The 21,177-nt window shown below is 39.7% G+C and overlaps 1 protein-coding gene across 3 annotated transcripts; it reads left to right on the forward strand.

Annotated features, from left to right (window-relative positions):
• The first annotated feature begins 253 nt into the window (after positions 1–253).
• PPRC1 (PPARG related coactivator 1) lies at positions 254–20,204 on the forward strand. Of its 3 annotated transcripts, XM_058188677.1 has the most exons (15): positions 297–404; positions 4,111–4,251; positions 4,800–4,940; positions 5,812–5,964; positions 7,234–7,335; positions 7,730–10,562; positions 10,950–11,003; positions 11,549–11,603; positions 13,323–13,390; positions 14,659–15,511; positions 17,644–17,787; positions 18,610–18,676; positions 19,064–19,185; positions 19,370–19,521; positions 19,788–20,203. In XM_058188677.1, the coding sequence occupies exons 3-15, from the start codon at positions 4,878–4,880 to the stop codon at positions 19,889–19,891; spliced, it is 4,770 nt and encodes a 1,589-aa protein (XP_058044660.1). In that variant the 5' UTR covers positions 297–404; positions 4,111–4,251; positions 4,800–4,877; the 3' UTR covers positions 19,892–20,203. The 3 variants fall into 3 exon arrangements, with proteins under 3 accessions (XP_058044661.1, XP_058044659.1, XP_058044660.1); XM_058188676.1 differs by lacking the exon at positions 4,111–4,251 and having other exon boundaries at positions 257–404; positions 19,788–20,204; XM_058188678.1 differs by lacking the exons at positions 4,111–4,251; positions 19,064–19,185; positions 19,788–20,203 and having other exon boundaries at positions 254–404; positions 19,370–19,507.
• Positions 20,205–21,177: the final 973 nt, after the last annotated feature.

The raw sequence follows: 21,177 nt of genomic DNA on the forward strand, positions 1-21,177 counted from the left end.
AATTCCTTGTGTGTCCAATCGCACTTGGCCAATAAAAATTCTATTCTATTCTATTCTATTCTATTCTATTCTACTGTACACTTGAAATGAATTTACCGTTTAGTACAGTTTAGAGACTGACCAAAAAAAAAAAATGCCCACGACATTTAGGAGAATATTTCCCAGCATGCTTTGTTCCACACACATACACAAAAAAAAACCCTCGCCCGCTCTGCTTTCAGTTGCGTTGCTTCCTGGGAAATATAGTTCTACATTGCCGGCCGGGCTTCTGAAGCTATTTGTGAGGAGGTGCCAAGATGGCGGCCCTGTGGGGCGGCGGTGCGGGACATGCTGGGGCTGGGGGAACCATCCCCCTGCGCGGTGCCTCGGAGCCTTTGCTGGGCAATAGCTTCTCTTCTACCCAGGTACCGGCCGGTCTGGTTCCTCGGAACTGAGCTTGAGAGTTTCATTTAGCCGCGTCGGCTAACGCTAGATGGACACGTGGAAGCGGTGTGCCTGGTATAGGGAGGTGGCACTGGCAGCGGCAACTCGGGCGGTGGGGGCTTTGGAATGGAGGCAGGCACCGAGAGGAATGTGCGGTAGCAAAGCCGCTCAGGGAGAGGAGCTTGTGAGAATCTCCCAGCGATGCTTTGGCTGCACAGTCCCAGTTGGTAGCCATTTCGCTTGAGCTTCCATACAGTTGGTAATGGTGGACTGGCGGTCTGGAATGGGCGGACGATGTGCGGCAAAATTAGCGTAGTGGAGCAAATGCCCAGGATGAACTATCTGCAGTTCAGGAATTTGGGGGCTGCTTTCTGAAGACCCCTCGTGATGCAGGAACAATGAAAGTCGAGAGTTTTTAAGGCAAAGACAAATCCTGGAATCGTTAGGTGTGGCAAGGCGCCCTGACCCCGTGAATTTTTGGCGTAGAGTCACACTTACTTTATTTGAGTTGTGAAGCATTTCGGCCTTGGTCCGGGGTCCTTTGCACTTTGGAAAATGTGCAAAAAGATAAGATGTTTGTAAGATTAGAATACTTCTTAATCGAGTCGTGCGTTTCCGTCATTGTTTTGAATTAGTTATCAAAATGGTACTCTTTGTGGCTTTAATTTTTTCATCGACTTTTAAAACTTTCGTTTGCTTGATCCTCTTCCCCCAACACCCCCCCCCCAAAAAAAACCCACCTTAAAACAATTTAAGGAACTGGGAGACCAGGGTATACCTAATAGGCTGATGGGGGAGCACTAACTAGAAAGTATTCTCTTATATAAAAATGAATTCCAGTGCTTTTCCCTGCTCTGTTCTCCCCCCCTTCGTTCCTGGGTGTGTTCATATCCACCCACTTGCTGATCCTGTTCAGCCCCATTTGATGATGCTCTCTCTCAGCAGTTCTTTTTTAATTCTTGAATGTAAAAATCATATTTGTGTGTGTCTACTTTTACTATTCTTGCTTCTCCTGTTCTCTGAGTCTGATTTTAGCATAATCCTGAATGTTTTGTTTCCTTTAAATAAAAAATAATAATAATTTCCACCAAATCATTTCACTTTAGAAAGCAGTTTTAAGAGAAGCCATTTATGGGAACTATTGTACTGGAATGACAAATAGAAATAATGAGCTGTTCACTTGAAAAGTCTGCTGAAACACCTACTCTTTCATGTGTTTTCCTGCTACACATTATCTTTCACTGAGTGCAATGGGAGATTTTGCCACAGCCATAAGAAAAAAAAAACGTTTTGTGTTGCTGTGCTAAATAACATTTAAATTTAAATGCTACTAGTTTTTTGTAGTTAAAATAAGATATAACTCATTCCCTTACTATGCATCTTGTATATACTATACAAAATACTGAGGCTGTTTGATTCACATTCTTAATAAGATTGGAGCTATATTTTAGTTTTGCTTTGAATCAACTTTTTTTTGCTCAAGACTTTATCTTTGGAAGTTAAAATTTTCTATGCAAGTCTTAATATGTTTTGCACAATGGTAAGGACACTTTTTAAAAAAATTCTACCCAAGCACAATCATCTGTTTTCTGCTTGACATCTTCCAAATTCTGTAGGGTCTAATCAGGAAACAAGAGAAAGTGGAGAGTAAGGAGAGGAGGGCAGAGAATTAATTACAATAAAAAAGACTTCAAAGTGGGAAAAGAAACCCAGAAAAATGTGGGCTTTAAAACAAAGCATATATATTGTGTTATGCAGCATGAAGATGGGTGATTTAAAGCTTTAAGCAAGCTCTTCACGAGTTTTGTTTGAATATGTTTAAAACTGTATTTTCTCTCATCACACAATTTAAAAATAATTCTTTTTCTAAACACATTGTAAACCATATTATCACTATATAAATTTGTTTAATAAATACATTTAGTAATATGTAATATATAGAATGTTATATCAAAACATAAAATTGTCTCTTTGGACCATTTTGGGCTTGTTGAATGTGGCATGATGAGTAACATAGTAAAGTGCCCCCAAAGTTTATAAAACTAAACAAGTATTGTTTCTCCTATTTGTTTGCTTGGGCAGCCTTTCCCTAACATGGTGCCTTTCAGAGATATTGGTCTTCCTTTATTGGGTCACAGATTAATAACTAAACAAGCAGGAGCTTTGTAAGTTAGAGAACTGGAAACTTTGGGTACACTCACAAATCTGGATGCCAAAGATGTGAAATGATAACCCTTTAATTTTTGTGTCTAAGATTACATTGGTAATCAGCCAAGAAAGCAAACCGAATGATGGACTTGAGTCTCATCATAGTTTTATTTATAATTTCTGAAATTTCACTTCAGTCATCATTTAACTAATCTCATTAGTTTGTGGCAAAGAATCTGAAGCGTCACCTTGTAAGAGTTGAAAGAAATTCTTTTGAGTAATTTCACATTCAGTTGACAGAATTAAAAGGAATATTAAACTTTTGTACTAGTAGGTATTTTCAGAGAAAGATATGTAGTGAGCATATTAATTCCTACTTTAGGTAAATTCATTGATAAACAGTATCAAGGCTTCTTCAGTTTCTCTATTTTCCACACTGCATTATTTTCATGTCAGAAGTGTAACTGCAGTCCTTTTTTTACTTCACAACACAATAGTGATGTTCAAATAGTATTCTTTAAGAACACATTTCTTATTCTAGAGATGACCACTGTCTTTGAGGGATGAGGAATAGTGGGAAACTGTTTTTAGTTCTATCAGCATGGATGTTCAACATGCAGTTCTAATAAAGGAGAATATTTGTAGCTCAGAGTTGAAATGAGGGGTCTTTGGTGCTCTCTGAGCTTGGTTGTTTTCTTGCAGACGTTTCATTACGTAAACTAGGTAACAGTGTAATAGCAATGCAGTAGCATTGGTGATGTTACATAGTTTGGGTAATGAAATATCTGCAAAAAACCAACCAAGCTCAGAGAGCACCAAAGGACCCCTCAAAGTGCAGCTCTACAAATGTGGCTGAGCATACTCAGTAATGACAAATATTGGGGGATGTAAGTGATGTTTAAAAGTTTGTGAATCCCTTTGAATTTTCAACATTTCTGCACAAATATAACCCAAAACAAGTCCTAAAATTAGATAGAGGGAACCCAATTAAACAAACGGCCAAAACATTGTTTATTTGTTTATTTATGGAAAAGAATGATCTAAGGTCACATATGTATTTGTGGCAAATATGTGAACTTTTGCTTTCAGTAACTGGTATTCCCCCCCCTCCCCACAGATAGCAATGACTGCAATAAAACATTTCCAATAGCTGTTGATCTTTGATTTAAGGCAAGCTACTTGCAGGGTCTGTTTCTGTGCAGCACCTTGATGTTTCTTCTCACGATTTTAGCCCTCTGAAGCCATTCAAAACTCAGTATGCAGTAGGTACATTGGTGACAAAGTGAACATGTTTTCTCTGTTATGGTTTTTAAAAAGTGATTTATTATTTCATTTGCCTTCTCTTGCACCTGGCTTCCTAATGTCAGCATGCCAGTATTTAACCATAAATTTATCTTCAGAATTACAGGAGTAGATGTTGACAACTGCATTAAAATAGATGCTGTTTAAACATTTGTATGTATATTTTTCAAAGCTTGGTTCTTCTTTGGAAACCTTCATGTTAATTGGGATAACTGGGAGCTGTTCTATCTCATCTAGAATGCAGCAGGATGAGAGCGACTATTACAGGTTAATCAGCAGAAGAGTATGGGAAGAGATGCAATCATATCTTGGTACTCCCAACTTTCTGCAATTAAAGCATCCTGCTTATCTGATTAAAAACTTCAGTGAGCTTCTTCAGTGAGTAGTTGGTTTCACATTGTGCTTGATTATAGAGATGCAGCATTGTAGATAGTCTTGGTTGAAAAGATTTGCAGTAATTGCACATACGGATCTGATAAACTAGGAGAAAACCATTTTTGCAGAGTAGTAGATTTGGGTCTCAGAAATAAAAGTTTTTATTTTAAATGCCCAGCCTCTAAATCTAAGCTTTTGGGCAGCTTGAAAACCAAACATAATACTGTAGTCCAAAACATCAGATATTTTGGTAATAATGAAAATCAAAACATTAGTTAAGAAAACACGGCAACTAAGATGGATGAAACTTGTTAAGTTCCCAAATTCTAGAAACTGAGACATGCACACTACAAGAACATATTTGGCAGTTGCAAGAAGTTGTTTGCCTTTCTCTATTGCTGTTAAGCATTATTAGCATTCAGTTCCTCGGTACTAGAGGGAATTATTCTGTGCCCTAGAAGATAATACTTAATTCACATTCAGCTACTTTCATTCTTTTCATCTGATTTATTTTTATTGTCCCTTCCTTCCCCTGTATTTTCTCCCTCCAGTGTTTACTGGCAGAGGATTTGCACTTGGCATCTTTGGAAGCAGAAACCATCCTTGAAGCTGGGGAATTCCTGGAAACAATGCAGGATTACTTAGACTCTTCTGTCATTTCCATCATTGAAGATTTCAGCAGTTTGACTGAGGTGTGTGTGCTTAGAGATGACTGGCTTCTGCATTGCTTTGTGCATGGTAACATAAACTAGGGTGGACTGATGTAAAGCCGTAAATGAAGAAAACAAAACATTGTAGCTTTTCTTCTTGCCTTAAATATAATGAAACGGCAATTCTCTGCTTTCATTACATTATATGCTTTTGTGGACAATAAATGGAGATGGGGGGCAGTTCTATGATGAAGTAGAAGATCTACTTCACCCTAATAAGTGGTTTTATATCTTGAACAGATAATAGTTTTATATTGAATTCCTCATATTTACCTGTGTAGTTTCGCAGCAAAATATGAGAGGACATGGTTGGACTCTTGACACTTTTCTTTTGCCAGAATTCTGAAATTAAGGTGCTGAATGCTCAGAATTCAGCTCACATTTTCCTGGCATGAAAGTCAGAGTTGCTATTTTTCTGATGCTCTCAATTTGCTCTTGGTAAATTATTAGTATAGCACTGGGGGCCTGGAGAAGCAGAATAATAGTTTTAAAAGTGTTAGTTTTTGATATCACACTTCAATTTCTGTATTTGCGCAACAAGTTAGAATAGATGTAGGTACATTTCAGGCTTTTATGTTCCGGTCATTGATTGTTTGGTGTGATAAAGTCTTGGAATTTGACTTCAGTGTCCTTGTATCTGATTTCTTTACTATAATTTAATTCAGCTTTACCTATCAGATGTGATGGACAGCAAGGATGAGCAATCTTCCATCCTCCTGGTTCAATCAGATGGGTACAGTCAACACATATGAAGAGGACTAGGTCAGGGCAGGGTGATATATTGGAAGCGCTCGTATTATTGGAGTTGAACAATGGATAACATTTCTACTGTGGTTTGTTCTTCCGATAACAGGTAAAAAGCCACATGGATGCAGAGAATGAACTTTCCCTGTTGACGGCAATAACAGATATTCTTGATAGCACGGATGATGAGACACTGTCTCCCTTTGACCCTATTCCTGATTCTGAATTGCTAACATCACCCAGAGAGATTGAAAATTCTTCGGTATGATGATATTTAATTAAATGTTATGTCACCCTAACAGTTATTGTACTTCATCTCTGGAAAGTTAATTAAAAATAGTTATTTTTCTTAATATGTCCTATAGTTCTTCAGTTAAGATTGTATAAGCCTATAATATTTAAAAGCAATTCAAACCAAACAAAAATAAGTTTGATCTAATATAATACTTGCATTAACTTTGCCCTTGTAAATATTTGGAATTATTGCTTTACCTATTCTCACCTCTTGCTATAGGCTCCTCAGGGTCTCCTTGAACTGCGAGATGGGCAGCAAATAAATTTGATAATATCTGATTCGTATTGAATTAATTTGCATGTTTTTTCTTTGAGTGGGATATAAATGATCCTCTTATGTTCTTTCTTTGGCCTGAAATATGTTCTGCACCATTTTTTTTGTTTGGATTCAACTTTATTAAGACGTGGTGGCTCAGGGGCTAGGACGTTGAGCTTGTCGATCGAAAGGTCGGCAGCTTGACGGTTCGAATCCCTAGTGCTGCCGTGTAACGGGGTGAGCTCCCGTTACTTGTCCCAGCTTCTGCCAACCTAGCAGTTTCGAAAGCACGTAAAAATGCAAGTAGAAAAAATAGGGACCACCTTTGGTGGGAAGGTAACAGTGCTCCGTGCGCCTTTGGCATTGAGTCATGCCGGCCACATGACCACAGAGACGTCTTCGGACAATGCTGGCTCTTCGCTTTGAAACGGAGATGAGCACCGCCCCCTAGAGTCGGCAAAGTATGTGCGAGGGGAACCTTTACCTTTAACTCAGTGCTTTCATCCAGTTAGTAATGCATGAAGAATTGCTTTCTATTCTCGATCAGCAGCTTTTGGCAAAATCTCAACTGCAGGATAATACTTACCAACATTGTTTAAAATTATAGAGGCATCTCCACTTGTCAGAGGTGTCTGCAGTTTAATTTTCTCTTTAAATTGGCATCCAGGTTCATCAAATTTAACATACTGTATGTTTAACTCAAATTTAACTCTGCAGGGTAAGAGTGCCCTCTAGTGCTCAAATGTATCTATTTAATATTGTTATGGTATTTACAAGATACACAGGAGATGTTAAAGGAGTACCTTGCAGATGACTAAAGATAAGGAAAAATATTTAATGTGCCTTTTAGTTTTGGGGTTTTTTTGTATTTCCTAGTCTTAGTATCACAGACAAGCATGGTGTTTTTTTGTATTTTGATGTAATAAAGTTGGGTCATTACTGTAATTTGTGTTATTTCCAAACTTTTTTTTTCTCAATCAGTTTCAGAGATTTCTTAGTTTTTCTGTGAAACCTGATGAACAAGACTTAGACAATATTGAGGATTTCCAGGAGCCTGGACTGTGCACCATTATGTCAAAGAAGGTGATATATTTTGTGAAAACTAGACATAGGTGGATCTAATGATTCTGCCACCTTTAATTTCTGCCCAGAAAAAAAAAACCCTGATCATGATTTGTTGTGTCCTGCTGGATTAAAAGCTATACTAATACTTCCAGTTCAGGTAGAAAAGGGTTGCCCAAGTGTAATCTTTATGTTACATATCCCCATGTTTTAACTGGCATGCAAACTAGTAGAATGATAGGAGTGAGTATACTCTCTGTTTCAATCTTTGTGGGCTGTTTCATAGATATAGTTTAAGCACCCTTTAGTAAAATTGCAGGGTTGTCAGAAATACCTTCTTCTGAACAGTATTTTGGTTATTTTCAATTGTTTTTACTTTGTTGCATAATCTCTGATTTGATTCATCTTTCCCTAGGTTGAAGCCAGTACTACCGGCATTCCCTTCCCATTATCTTCAAGTTGTGCCAAACATTTGGCTTTTTCAAACAGTGCGAGTAACAAAGCATTCTGGGGGGAACAGAAGCTCTTCAAGACTAGAGAACGAGAATCACCTGTGCTACAGAGCAGTGATGGAGATGAAGAGAAGGTTGCACGAGGGTGCAAGGAGAGTCTTACGGCAGCTGTGAAGGAGATGGAACCTGAAAGAGACCTTGATGAATGCGATGATCCCTATATCATTGCTGCGGAAAATATTTCCCTTAATGAACTGGTGAGATCAGTGCACTCTTACTGCCAGCCCTCCCTCACTCTATGTCTGAGTTCTGATAATCAGTCCCTTGCTGAGAAGAGTCTCACAGGCCCACTTGTCTTAGAAATAATGCCTAATGGTGGAGAGCTCCTGGAGACCAAGCTCTCACCTACAATGGATAGCAATTGCACAACTGGCCTTACGCATACTGAAGCAGAACTTTTGTCCCCTGCCCTGGGAAAAGAATTGCCTGAATACATGATGAGATACGCAGGTGTGGACCGAGAGCTTGACTCATACGAACAAGATGGGAAGGTAGTTAATGCTGCCCTTCCAAACGTAAAAGATGGTCAGCCACAGATAGAGGAGGACACTCAGAAATCAACAAGTAATCAAAAGAATACATCTGAGCCTGCCTCAGTGCCTCCAAAAAATGCCAAGAAGGGTCAGGTATCTACAAATATTAAGAAGAAGAGGAAGAAATCCAGAGAGGAAACAAAGTATCACAAGACCATAAACTGCCAACAAGTGTCTGCCTGTCCTCAAATGCAGACCAGAATTGATGCAAGGAAATCTGTGTCAGATTCTAGTTTTCGAAAAAAAGAACCAGAGAAAACTGGAGGAAAAGAATTGATCCTAAATAAAGTATCTCAGACGAAGGAAACATCTGAAACTCAAGTAGAACAACCAAAATGTGTGAGAGAGAAAGGGTCCAAAAGTCCACTTCTGTCAAGCTTAGTAAGTCCAAGGGATTTGCCATATGCAGAGGAGGAGCCCACAGAAAATCTAGGGAATTCAGACCTTGTGCCTATTGTCCAGAGGGATGTCCCAGGAGAACCCCACGAAAAAAGCCAGTTTCCCCTACCAGTGATTGAGATGTCTAGCTCAGAAACTTCCCAAATGCTCCCTGGTTGCACTATACAACTTACAGAGCAGCTGACCAAGGATACACCTTGCTCTGAAAATAAAGAAGTCATCTGTCCTCCAAGGGAAGCTAAACCTCGGCCGCTCAGCTTGAGTGAATATAGGCAGCGCCGGCGGCAGCACCAATCTAGTAATGACAGTATCCAAAACACCAGAGAGAACCGGAGTGCCAGCAAGTGGCCCAGTGTTCCCAAGCTCCCTACAGAGTTGGCTGATCTGCCTTGCCTGCAAGCTCCTCTGCCGTCCACCAAAGCCGCAGCACCTAAACTTGCAAAGGAGCCTGAAAAACCTGCTGACTCCACTACTCTTGCCGCCAATGACAAAGCAAGTGCCATGACCCTTTCCATGCCCTCCTCCTCTACAACTCTGAAACAAAGAGATCCTCCGTCTTTACAGCTTCCTTCACCTACACCTATTCCTGTTGTGCCTACTAGTAAAGTATGTGCTTTTTCTCACATTGGGCCACAAATGCCTCCACCATTGTCCATACCTCATGTGCCACCAGTCCCAGAGGCTTTCCTACCAGCTCCTCCTAATCACTACAATTTGGGCTCATCTCAACCAGTAGGATCTTCATGGTCTCACTTTGCTCTTCTACCAGCTAATTACCAAAGCTTACCACCACCACCACCACCACCACCACCTGCTACTGAAGCTTGTTCTCCTGTCTTCCATACAGTTCCCCCCCTACTCCCTCCAACTTGGCCTCCCCCATCTGTTCCTTTGCCTTTTGTTCCAGCCCTGCCTTATGGTTCTGTTGAGTGGGCTCCACTGCCACAGTCTTCCTACTGGTCTGGAATACCTGTGCCACCTCCAGTGTTGCCCGTCCCATATGGAGATCAAGGAAGTCTCAGGCAAAGTCCTCAGGTTGGCACTTTACCTGTCTCATCTGTTTCTGATGGATTTCCTGGCCAGCAAAGTACGGCTTTAACACCAGAGTCCTGTATTGGATTTCAAAATGTGGTCAGTGAAAGTCAAAGCCCACCTGTCCCGACATGCCAAGTAGAAGCTCCTTCAGCAGTAAAGTTAGCTCCCAGAAAAATATCTGACCCAAGGAGACAAATACAGCTCTCTACATTTCAATCCCAAACTGAAGTAACTTCAAGCAGTTCTCAGTCATTGGAGAAACTGCCTTTGTCGCCATCAGCTGATAAGCCTGCAAAAGAAACAGCATTGACTCAGCATGGAAGCAAAAATTCTTCCCTGCAGTCCGTAGAGGTACCTCTTCCTGTGCCTCCTTCCCATCAAATGCTGGGAGAATCTGCTGGTAAACTGAAGTTTTCAAAAGAAGACTTTCAGCTTGTAGAGAAGAACCCTGAACTCTCTGACTCTGGAGAAACTACTACTGTTCCTGTGGCTCAGAACAACACAAAGCCCCCAGCAGAGGGACCTTCTTCCCTTTCCGCTTCCTTGGCACCTGGAAAGCAAAAGGAGCCAGTTGAAACCCAGTCAGATAGCATAGAACATGCCCTAGTTGCTCCCAGTCCTTCAACATTATCGGGGCTCCAGAAAGTACGGAAAAATGGCCATCTTTCCAAGAAAACATCATCACCTATGTGGAAAAACCAGCCTTTCATCAGCTCTGCACAGCATAAGCATGATAAAGATCTTGTTCACTCATTTATCAATGAGATTGGTGAGTATTTGTGTTATTAAAGATGACTTTACTGAACATGGCTTAGGATAGTTGGCAATAATTCATGGGGTTAAAACTTAAATCACAAATCATTCGATTTGAACCCTGATGGGTTATACTTTCTTTCAAATGTGAAAGCAATATTCTTCTATTCCCTCTTTGTCCAGGATTTGCTTATAAGTTTTTTTTTTAGAAAACTGCTGCTTATATAAAGTTCAGTATTTTGTGTTGTACAGCATGTACACATACTGACCCTTTGCTGAGCTGATTGGGAAAGAGGGACAGTGAGCAGAAACTGTGTATGACTTGAGCCAATGAAACTTTTTGTATGCGAAATCACAGAGTACCAACGAGTGTGTAAAATTAATATCTTTTTCCTTCCCTTAGGAATTGAGGCCTCTGACTTATCTAGCCTGCTAGAGCAATTTGAAAAGACTGAAGGTGAGTTAAACAGGACATGTTGACCAAGATAATGACTTTATGTTTGGTGCAATAATTTTTTTTACTTTTTTGCCTAAAGTTGTCCAAAGAATCAAGGAATACCTTCCAACTTCAAAGGATTTTTCATTAATGTGTGGCTGAGTTTCAGAATAGTACTGAGCTCTGATTTATTTAACTCTAGATTATTAAGTGAGACTTGCTTGGATTTGTATCACATGCTAAGCAAGCCATAAACTGATTTACAAATGACAACATGTTTACACATTGTTCAGGATGCAGAATTATACTTTTTTTCTGCTTTCCTCTTCAGACGTCTCCCTGGTTTTCTTGTTCCAGCAATATTTTTGTTTTATCTTTTCAAAGTGTTTTGTACTCATGATGAATTTGAGGCATTTTTAAATAATCAAAGCTTAGATGTATAACAGCTCTGTTCCTACATTATTAGACTACCATCGTCTTGACTTAAGCACCATGTTTTAGAATCAGATCTTGCCTTAATGGCTATTGCTATAATATATTTGACATTTGTTGTCACTGTTTTTCAGCCAAAACGGAAGTATCTGCTGTGTTAAAGAAAAATAAATCTACAGGGAATAATGGGTAAGCATAGGCCTGATCCTAAGTCTGGTCTTCATCCTGTTTCTTAGTACAGGTAGTCCTCAAATTAAACCACAATTGGGATCAGAATTCTGTTGTTAAGCAAGGTGGTTGTTAAATGAGTCATAGCCAGTATTACAATACAGGTAGTCCTTGACCTAACAGTTCATTTAGTGACTTTTTAAAGTTACAACGACACTAAAAAAAAGTGATTTATGACCATTTTTCACAGTTATGACCATTGCAGCATCCCCGTGGTCACGTGATTTATATTTGAATGTTCATTTATGACAGTTGCAGTGTCCTGTGATCATGTGATCTCCTTTTTGCATTTAACAAGCAGAGTCAATGGGGAAATCAGATTCACTTAATAACCATGTTACTAATTTAACGACTGCAGTGATTCGCTTAACAAATGTGGCAAGAAAAGTCATAAAATGAAAAGGGCAAAACTCACTTAACAAATTTCTCACTTAGCAACATACATTTTGGACTCAATGATTTTTGTAAGTCAAAGTCTACCTGTATTTTTGCCACAGTTGAAATTAAAGAGTTTTCATCATGTCTTGAAGGGCCAACTAAAGCCAATTGAAGCCCTTCAAAACATCCTAAGTAAACCAAAAGACCCAGCAGCCCTAAAAGAAAAAACAAGTCCTCTACAAGATACAGTGTAATGACTGCAAAAACCACTATTTAGGACAAACAGGCAGAAAACTGGCAGAATGCATCCATGAACACAAATTAGCAGTCAGAAGACATGATGAAAACTTTTTAATGTCACAACATATGGACAGACTTCACCATAGTTTCCACTGGGACCATCGTAGACTAAGCCAAGTCCAAAAATGCTAGGGAATTTCTAGAAATCTGGCATTCAGACAAACTAACCATCAATAACGCATAAACAATATCTACATACTGTGCAAAAAGAGATAATCAACAAGTCAAAATGGGAACAAAAAAGCAAAATACCTCCCCACCAGCAATCAGCACCCAGATGAGCTTACATTAACATCAGAGGAACGATCAAGTAAACTATACTTCAATCAAGGACCTGCCAAAGAAGCCAACTATAAACAGATCAACCAAGAACCTCTAAGACCATGCCCACCAACATGGACAGGGCAAGCCACTAGAACTGTGATGACGAACCAATGGCCATCTCTGTTCACATGCATGTGCCTCCCGCCGGCCAGCTGGTCTGCAAGTCTTTGCCGCGCGGGGGCGGGGCATATGCGCAGGGGCCACACGTGCATTGCATTTTGGGGATTCGGGCGTGTGAGTGCTTTGGGCACTCAGTTTGGAAAAGGTTACCCATTACTGCAGCAAAGACCCCTCATTTCAATCCTGACTATTCTCCTTTATTGATTGTCAATATATGCTACTTGCCAAGCACCCAAATTTTGATCACGTGACTATAGGGATGCTATGGTGGTTGTAAGTGAAAGGACCTGTTGTAAGTCATTTTTTTAGCTTTTTGTAACCTTTTGTAACTTCAAATAGTCACTAAGTGAATGTTTGTAATTCATGGACTACTTGTAATATTGTATTAGGAAACAGAGACAAAACAGGTTAGTCAAAGCAAGAGCATCTTGACTTAAATGTCCTCTTATGCTATTAAGAAGCACTAGCACCCTTTGTTTTGGTGCTTTATATGCTAGGTAGGGAACTATGGAGAATGTTGTTGAGAGGTCTGTAGTGGAACTTTTTTTTCTCTTTCAGGTCTGAGATACAATGGGAAAAGAAAATGGTGGACCGGCTTCATGCACCAGAGCTCATTAATGTTGCAGGTAAAATTCCTTTGTGGAATTCAGAATATTTCTGAAATGGAAAAACCAAGAAATCTCTTTCCCAGGATTTAGTCTTTTTGTCAGTAAGAGATTGTTAAAGGATTTGTGATGTTTGACACTTTCTTTGGTATAACATACTGCCTTAAGCACCTGTGTATAATTGAAAGATAGCCCACTGAGCAGTTGCTGAAGTATACAGTGGGACTTAATTTGAATAGTTTATACAAAGAAAGCCTGTTCTGTTGTGACTGTGGAGGGAGATAAGATGACAATATAAAATGTGAGCATTCATATAGGTTTTGAGAATACTACACAGGTATAGAAATTACCGTATTTTTCAAACTATAAGACACATTTCCTCCCCCCCCCCAAACATTAATCTTATACACCGAATGTTGCCAAAATCCTGCCCACCCGCTGGCCCCCAGCCTTTGGCCATTTTCAGCCTCAGAGCATCACGTTTTCGGCCTCTGCACACTCCATTTTAGACCCATTCCAGTCTGTGGGGAGTGCCACAGCACATTGCCGCCAATCACCGCCTCCGCCCGTCGCATTTTCAGCCTCCACATGCCCCATTTTAGACTGTTCCAGGCTGCGGGGATCACCACAATACTTCGCCACCACAGCACATCACATTTTTTGGCCTCTGCGTGTCACATTTTCGGCCTCCGCATGCCCCGTTTTAGAACTATTCCAGGCTGCGGGGATCGCCACCGCACATTGCCACTGCTCACTATCTCTGACTGTCGTGTTTTCGGCCTCCACATGCCCCAGTTTTTGCCTCAGCCCGTTGAGTTTTCAGGCGGTTCCCTGCCACTGCACCGATCCCTGCTGCCTAGAACCGGCCGAAAATGTGACACATGGAGGCCAAAAACGGGGTGTGCGAAGGCTGAAAACACGACGCGCAGAGGTATCGATCGGCGTCAATGTGCTGCAGTGATGCTGGCAGCCTGAAATGGGTCTAAAATAAAGTATGCGGAGGCAAAAAATGTGACGTGTGGAGGTGGCGGTGGGCTGTGGTGGTCCCCACAGCCTGGAACAGCTGATTGGCAGTATTCCAGGAGGCCAGTCCAACTGCTAATCAGCTGCTCATGCTGAATCAGGCTGTGATAATGTGCTGAAGCTGACCAGGCTGTTTGCTTCTTGCTTCAAGGATGCTAGCCAGAAAAAACAAGAAAAAAAACCTGCCTCTGCCTACCAGTATCTGCTCAGCTCGTGGTTTTGTGTTTTAACTGATGCTCCATTTCCTTCTTTCCATTTTTATGTAGGCTTGACTCCACCAGCCACTCCACCCCATCAGCTGTGGAAACCTTTGGTACCTGTCTCATTGCTGGGACAGGATGGGTCCCCAAAAGATACCAAGATTATGAAATCCCTAAACAAATCTCACTGGAAAGCTGTAACCCCTGTCCATGTAGGTTCTGGTGAGCATGATTATTGTCAACTAACTGTTGCACAGCCAAAGGGAGGTGCTAGATGGAATGTCAAACAGAACTTGGATATCACCATAAAACCTATTAAGACCTTAACAAGACAAGTAGTAGGTCAGACCTCTACTGATATAAAGAGGCCCCCTGCTACTGTTAGACTGAAGCCTGTAGTTCCTGCTTGCCAGAATCCTAGAGAAATTACCAACCATGTTAATTCCAACAAGGGCCAAACCAAAGATTCCAAGACTGTTACAGCTGACTTGAAACCTACTACCCTAAATTCAACATTGTTGGAGACCAATCTTATACATCCATGCAAAGAGGCATTGGACCACCGGACTACTATTCCAAGGTCCATGACTAGGAGCAATGATGATCCATGCTCTGTACTGCTGTCACCAGCTGCATCCCCTTGCCAAGATTCAGGAGAATCAACATTACAGCAACTTCAGGAGATACAGCAGAAACCACTCTCTTCGAAACGCTCCTTAAGATGCTACCGGAGCAGACAGAGGTCAGTTAGTCCGAAAAGCCAAAGGGGGAGAAGTCGACGAAACCATGCTAGCCGGTCCTTCAGTTCAAGCTCTGATGGTGATAGTGATACTTCATCATCTTCATCATCGTCTTTGTCGTCGTCATCTTCTTCGTCACAATCACGTTCTCGGTCTCCACCATCCAAACACTGGCGAAGGTGAGTAATACTTTCTCTTCCCCCTTACATAGATTCAGTGTTTCAAGAATTAGGTGTAATTTTTGCCGAAATAACTGCTTTATATCATGAAATGCCATGCTCAAGAAGGGATTCTATTTGAACAAAATTAATATTTAAAAATGTTGGTTGTGAATGCTTGGCACAAATATGATCTATGACAGATGTCTGAAGATTTTCAATCATCCAGGTCATAGTTGTCCCAAAGATGCTTTTCAAAAGTGTAGCTGCTTTTTGAAAAGCACCTTTGGGAAAATTTCTGACAGACTCCGCTTATGACATTTAAAGGATGTCATAAATTCTTTACAGCTTTTGTTAACTGGTTGCTGTTTTAGGAATGGCTATATGTTTCAGGAATGGATGACTATAGGTATGTATGTATGTATGTATGTATGTATATGTTCTCCTATTGAATAAGTATGCTCATGCTGATTTTTCTCTCAGCAATTTAATTTAATTTCTCCTTCTGGAGATAATGCATAAACTGTTCAGTTTGTTTCTAGCTTTCTTTTGTCCTTATTTTAATTGTCTAAATTTTTTCTCCTGAAAACCATAATTAGGTTTGATATTTTCTTTCATTGGCTTTATTTGTTTGTTTGTTTGTTTGTTTGAAGGGTTTCCTACTTTAGTTTAGTAAATAATATGCTGAATCATATTTGCAACCATCAACAACTGGTTCAGTGCAATATGTTAAGTTACAAACTAAGTGAATCATATTGTGATGAGTTAATGTGTGATCCCTCTATTATAGCATGAGAAAATAGTGCGAAACTGTTCCAGTATTGGCAGCTTGTAGATCAATCTTATCAGACTTGCTAATTCTTCTGAATTATCACTTTTTTCCTATAAGTGGAATATAAATAAATGCCAAAGTCTTGACTTTTGCATTTATTTATAAATATATTATTTATAAATATATTATTTGCTTGATATATATTAGGTATATTAAAATATTTAATACTTTCTACTTAAAAAGCTTGATTTCCCTATTTGCAATATAATATAGTGCCTGACCGTATGTGGCATTTAACAGTATTTCATCTACTTTAAGAATAAAATAGCTTAAAGCTGCTGCACATATGTTTGAAGTGCTATTAGCAATGTGTTTATTTCTTGCAACATAATCTGTTTTTGTACAGACTCACTATTTGTTCATTTAGCTCTGTAGTGTTTAAACTAACTAGAGATTGAGGTCTTTTGCATCATCTACTACAGGGCTGTCAAACTCCTGGCCCGTGGGCCGGACACCTCATGTGCTGGCCACATCCATGCCTAGTTAAGCGAAGCGGAGGGAGTCACGATACGTCATATGACACTGCCGTGATAACGTGAGCTTGACATCCCTGACCTGCTACTCTTTAACTGGAGATCACTGGAATGGAACTTGGGATCTTCTAAGTACAAACCAGAGGCCTAACTCCTGAGCTATGATTGCTTTTTAGAACTTGATTAAAAGATTTACATATTTTTGAAAATATTTGGACAGACGGTCATTCTCAGCAAATGCTGTCATACATCTTAATCTGTCCTATAGCAAATGTTCTTCCAAACCTAATAATTTTTTGTTCTTTTTGAAAAAGATTGAATGCTCACACAAACATACAAGTTACAATCAACCAAAAAAACCCAACAGTAGCTAGATACTAGATACTGATCTCATACATGATCATGTTTGGGTCTCAAATCAAATCAAATCAAATCAAATCAAACCTTTATTGTCAATGCACAACATGTGTGTAATGAGATTGAATGAGCCTCCCTTGGTGCAGCTCCCCTGAAACACAAAATACATCTCAATAACTCAATAAATAAAAGAAAAAGAAATCCCTAAACCCAAATAAGTGATAACTAGCACACATTCCCATATACATATATGTATATAACATTATATTATATTATACTGGTATGAGCATGTTGCACGTTATGCTGGCCTTGCAAGTCTATCATGTTAAATTGTGGTGTTTTGTTGTAGATGACGGCCCATGGATAAAAGCTATTTTTCAGTCTATTTGTTTGGCTGGCTATGCTTCTATATCTCCTGCCCGATGGTAGGAGAGTAAAGAAGTGCGGACCAGGATGTGAATCATCCCTGAAGATTTTCCTTCTTCTCCTAGATGTCGCTCACGGAATTCGAGCTCTTCTTCCGCTAAATGGAGCCATTCAAGGGGCAGGTCCCACTCTCCCTCCAATTCCTCTTACAGATCAAGATCATCTTCTAGGTCCCCTTCTCCGCATAGAAGGAATAGTTGCAGGAAAAGGTGAGAAAACGGAATTGTTCTTTCCCTCCTTGATTCCTAGATTTTTGAGGCATTGAAATGTCTTAGCAAAGTTTCTGTTTTTGGCACATCTTTGTTATTTTATAGCTCTTTACCTCCAAATCCAAACCCAAATTATTATTTGGGGATGAGATGATATACAGTGAGTCAAACAGATTGGTCTAGAATCCATAGTACATTATAATTACAAGCTGAAGTGTTGTCTAAAAAAATCAGGTCACATGACACACAATTTGGATTTTCTTCTCTTTTGGGACTTTTTGCGGGTATTTTCCCCCATTGGTTTATAAGGTTTCAAAGCATGCCTGGAGAAAATTTGGCTTTTCATATGATGTTGAACTGCAATTCTTAGCATTTGTTAGCATTTGCCGTGCTAATTAATTCTGGTAATTCAGCAATGTCTGGAAACATAAATTTCTCATTTCTGCTTGAAATATTTCTCAAAATATAACCCCATGAACATTATATAAAGATTATATCTAATGCAAAGTAATATGTTGTTTTTAATGCAATAGGAAAATTTGATTTCTTTTCTCTATGAGCAGTTCTTGTAGTATCAATTTTTTTATTTTAGATACTTAGAATCGTTGCTCAGACTCTTTCTTGCAAGTTACCTGGGGCCTGTGTTTGTGTTCAAAGACCAAATGGAGATATTCTACCTTGATTGCATTTCCTAAGCAAAGAATCAGGATGTTCGTTTCTGTTTACCGCCACTTTATTTTTCTATAGGATAGGAAGAGTTATTAATGAACACTGAATAAAACTGTAATTTTGTATTTCTGGTGCTCTGATTTTTTTTTTAAGCTACAATTCCAGCAGTTCCTATGAACGTTACCAAAGGCAGAAAAACAAATATAAAGAACGTGCAATCGTGAGTATATGTATTGTACAATAATATTGTGGAAAGAATACAACCTCCATGTAGGGCTGTTTTTTTAGAGTTACTTAAAAAAAAGTCAGTTATAGAGATTTTTTTCTCATAGAAAGGAATTGCAGGATAGAAAGCTTTACAGAAACATATCTATATATCAGACATGGATTGAGAAGAATCCATATTACTTGCTAAATCTAATAGTATTGTCCAACAACAATTCACTTTTAATAATTCAGATTCAGTCATAACCTCTGTTCCATTGTGATCCGCAGCCTAGGAAGGTTTAGTTGGTTTACTAAGAAAGTGGGTTGAATTGGCTTGCAAGAGAAAAGTGTCCAAATAATAGAGCTGTGACTGAATACTGGCCCTGAATTGTGTGCCTAGGAGGAACGCCGCGTTGTCTTCATTGGTAAGATCCATAACAGGATGACACGATCAGAATTACGACATCGTTTCTCTGTTTTTGGGGACATTGAAGACTGCACATTGCACTTCCGGGAGCATGGGTAAGGGGTAGCTCTGACTTGCTTTTGGGCAAGTGTCAGCCTACTGGGTAATATTGAGGTAATGGAAAAAGGGAAAGAAAGGAATGGGGTATTCAGAAAAAGCAGCAATACTTCTCTTTTCTTCGCTGCTTATCCTGCATTATGTCTGCCGAGTCTTTTAATATATAACTGTCCTGCTTGGTAGGGATAACTTTGGCTTTGTGACTTATCGATATGCTGAAGATGCCTTTGCTGCTATAGAAGGTGGACATGCACTGCTTCGTCCTGATGAACAGCCCTTTGATCTGGGCTTCGGAGGACGTCGACAGTTCTGTAAAAGAAGCTATGCTGACTTAGGTGAGTCCGTGGTGGAGGCTGATGAGTTGAAATGTTGGATATCCAAATGATACATTTTTGTGCAGAAGATTGGAACAAAAATCTGAAATACACCAGGAAAGTGCTCCCAATTGAAAACATAGAAAGTTTGGCCTTAAGTGTTGGTGTTAACGTGATGTGCATACCCAGTCATTATGAACTAAAGTCTGTGTGGAGTAAGGAACTAACATTTCTAATGTGCCTATCTGGTTGTTAATTCTGATGAATTATTGTTCTTGTGGTTTCAGATTCCAGCCAAGATGACTTTCAACCTGCCCATCTGAAGAATAAATATGATTCTCTTGACTTTGACACCTTATTGAAGCAGGCTCAGCGAAGTCTGCGGAGGTAGCGCTAGTTCTCTTGGGCTCAGTTGCCCAGTAGGCATCTGCCTACACCAGCCTTACCTCAGATTGGTTGCAGGGGCAAACAGCCCCCTTCTAGCCCAACTCATGTCCAGCATGATTTTTTTAATGAAATATAAAACATAAAAAATTTTATTCTGGGTTTTTCCTAATAGCTATTTAAGGGAAGGACCTTAACAAGTGGGATAGGAATGGAAATACATTGACAATTTCTAGTCCACTTAATTGCTATGCAGACAATAAAATTCCAATTATAGACTTAAGAAATCTATGGCTATTTCTCATTCTTATCACTACAAGGGTTAATTTTAATAATTGTTTCTCAAGTTTATCAGAACCCCTTCCCCCAAAAGACAGCAGACAATGGGTGCCAATGGCCAATACACATGGGGTGGGATGGGGGGTTGGGAGATGGCGAGCAACAATGGAGCAATTACAAGCTGCCTTTGTTATTTAAAGGATTGTAGGCTTTACATGGGAATAAATGCTGCAGAGAACATTTTGTGTTTCTTGGATAGCTTAGCTGCTTTGTTCTCTTACTACAAACCCCTGCTTTCTTACCTTTTAGTTTATTCTGTCTTTCATCTCTATGAATCTCTATTCATAGATCTGGCCGCGAGGTGCTTAGATCTGGACCGCCCTGGAAACAGCAAAGGGCTGACCATGGTGCCTCTGCCAGTGAAAATGGAGTGGCCCTCCTGAGCCACTCCATTTTCTCTGGCAGAACACTCAGGCCACCACAGGCACCCTCGGTATGAGTGATATCAAGCTGGCCATGCCCCCCAACCCCCCCAAGGTCAAAAACAATCCTGATGCAGCTCTCAATTAAATTGAGGACACTCCTGCTCTATAACAAACAATGAAAATTCTCCTTTTACCTTGATTAACAAATTCTACAAACAAATTATGGTTAAAGAGGTGGATAAAGATATGAACTCAACGTTATTCCCATTTTATGCAAAAAATAACTGCATATTCTGGTTTTCCTAGTGATTTGCAAAAACAAGGAATTATTCATGCCACTGAGCCCTTATCCTGAGCATCTTAACCTGGTTAACTGCTGTCTGAAACCTCATTTGGTTTTGCTGGCTGAAAGTTCCAATGAAACTATGCCATAAAAAATAAAGGTTTGCTAGTTTCGCTTAATTCTGACACATAAAGTAGATTCTATCCATTAAAACATTGTTCCACATACTTCTGAACTGAAACATTAACTAATTTTAAAGGTAATCCTCGATTTAACTGTTTAACAATGGTTCGAAGTTAGGATGGC

Source organism: Ahaetulla prasina, chromosome 6 (assembly GCF_028640845.1).
Source record: "Ahaetulla prasina isolate Xishuangbanna chromosome 6, ASM2864084v1, whole genome shotgun sequence".
Classification (NCBI taxonomy): domain Eukaryota; kingdom Metazoa; phylum Chordata; class Lepidosauria; order Squamata; family Colubridae; genus Ahaetulla; species Ahaetulla prasina.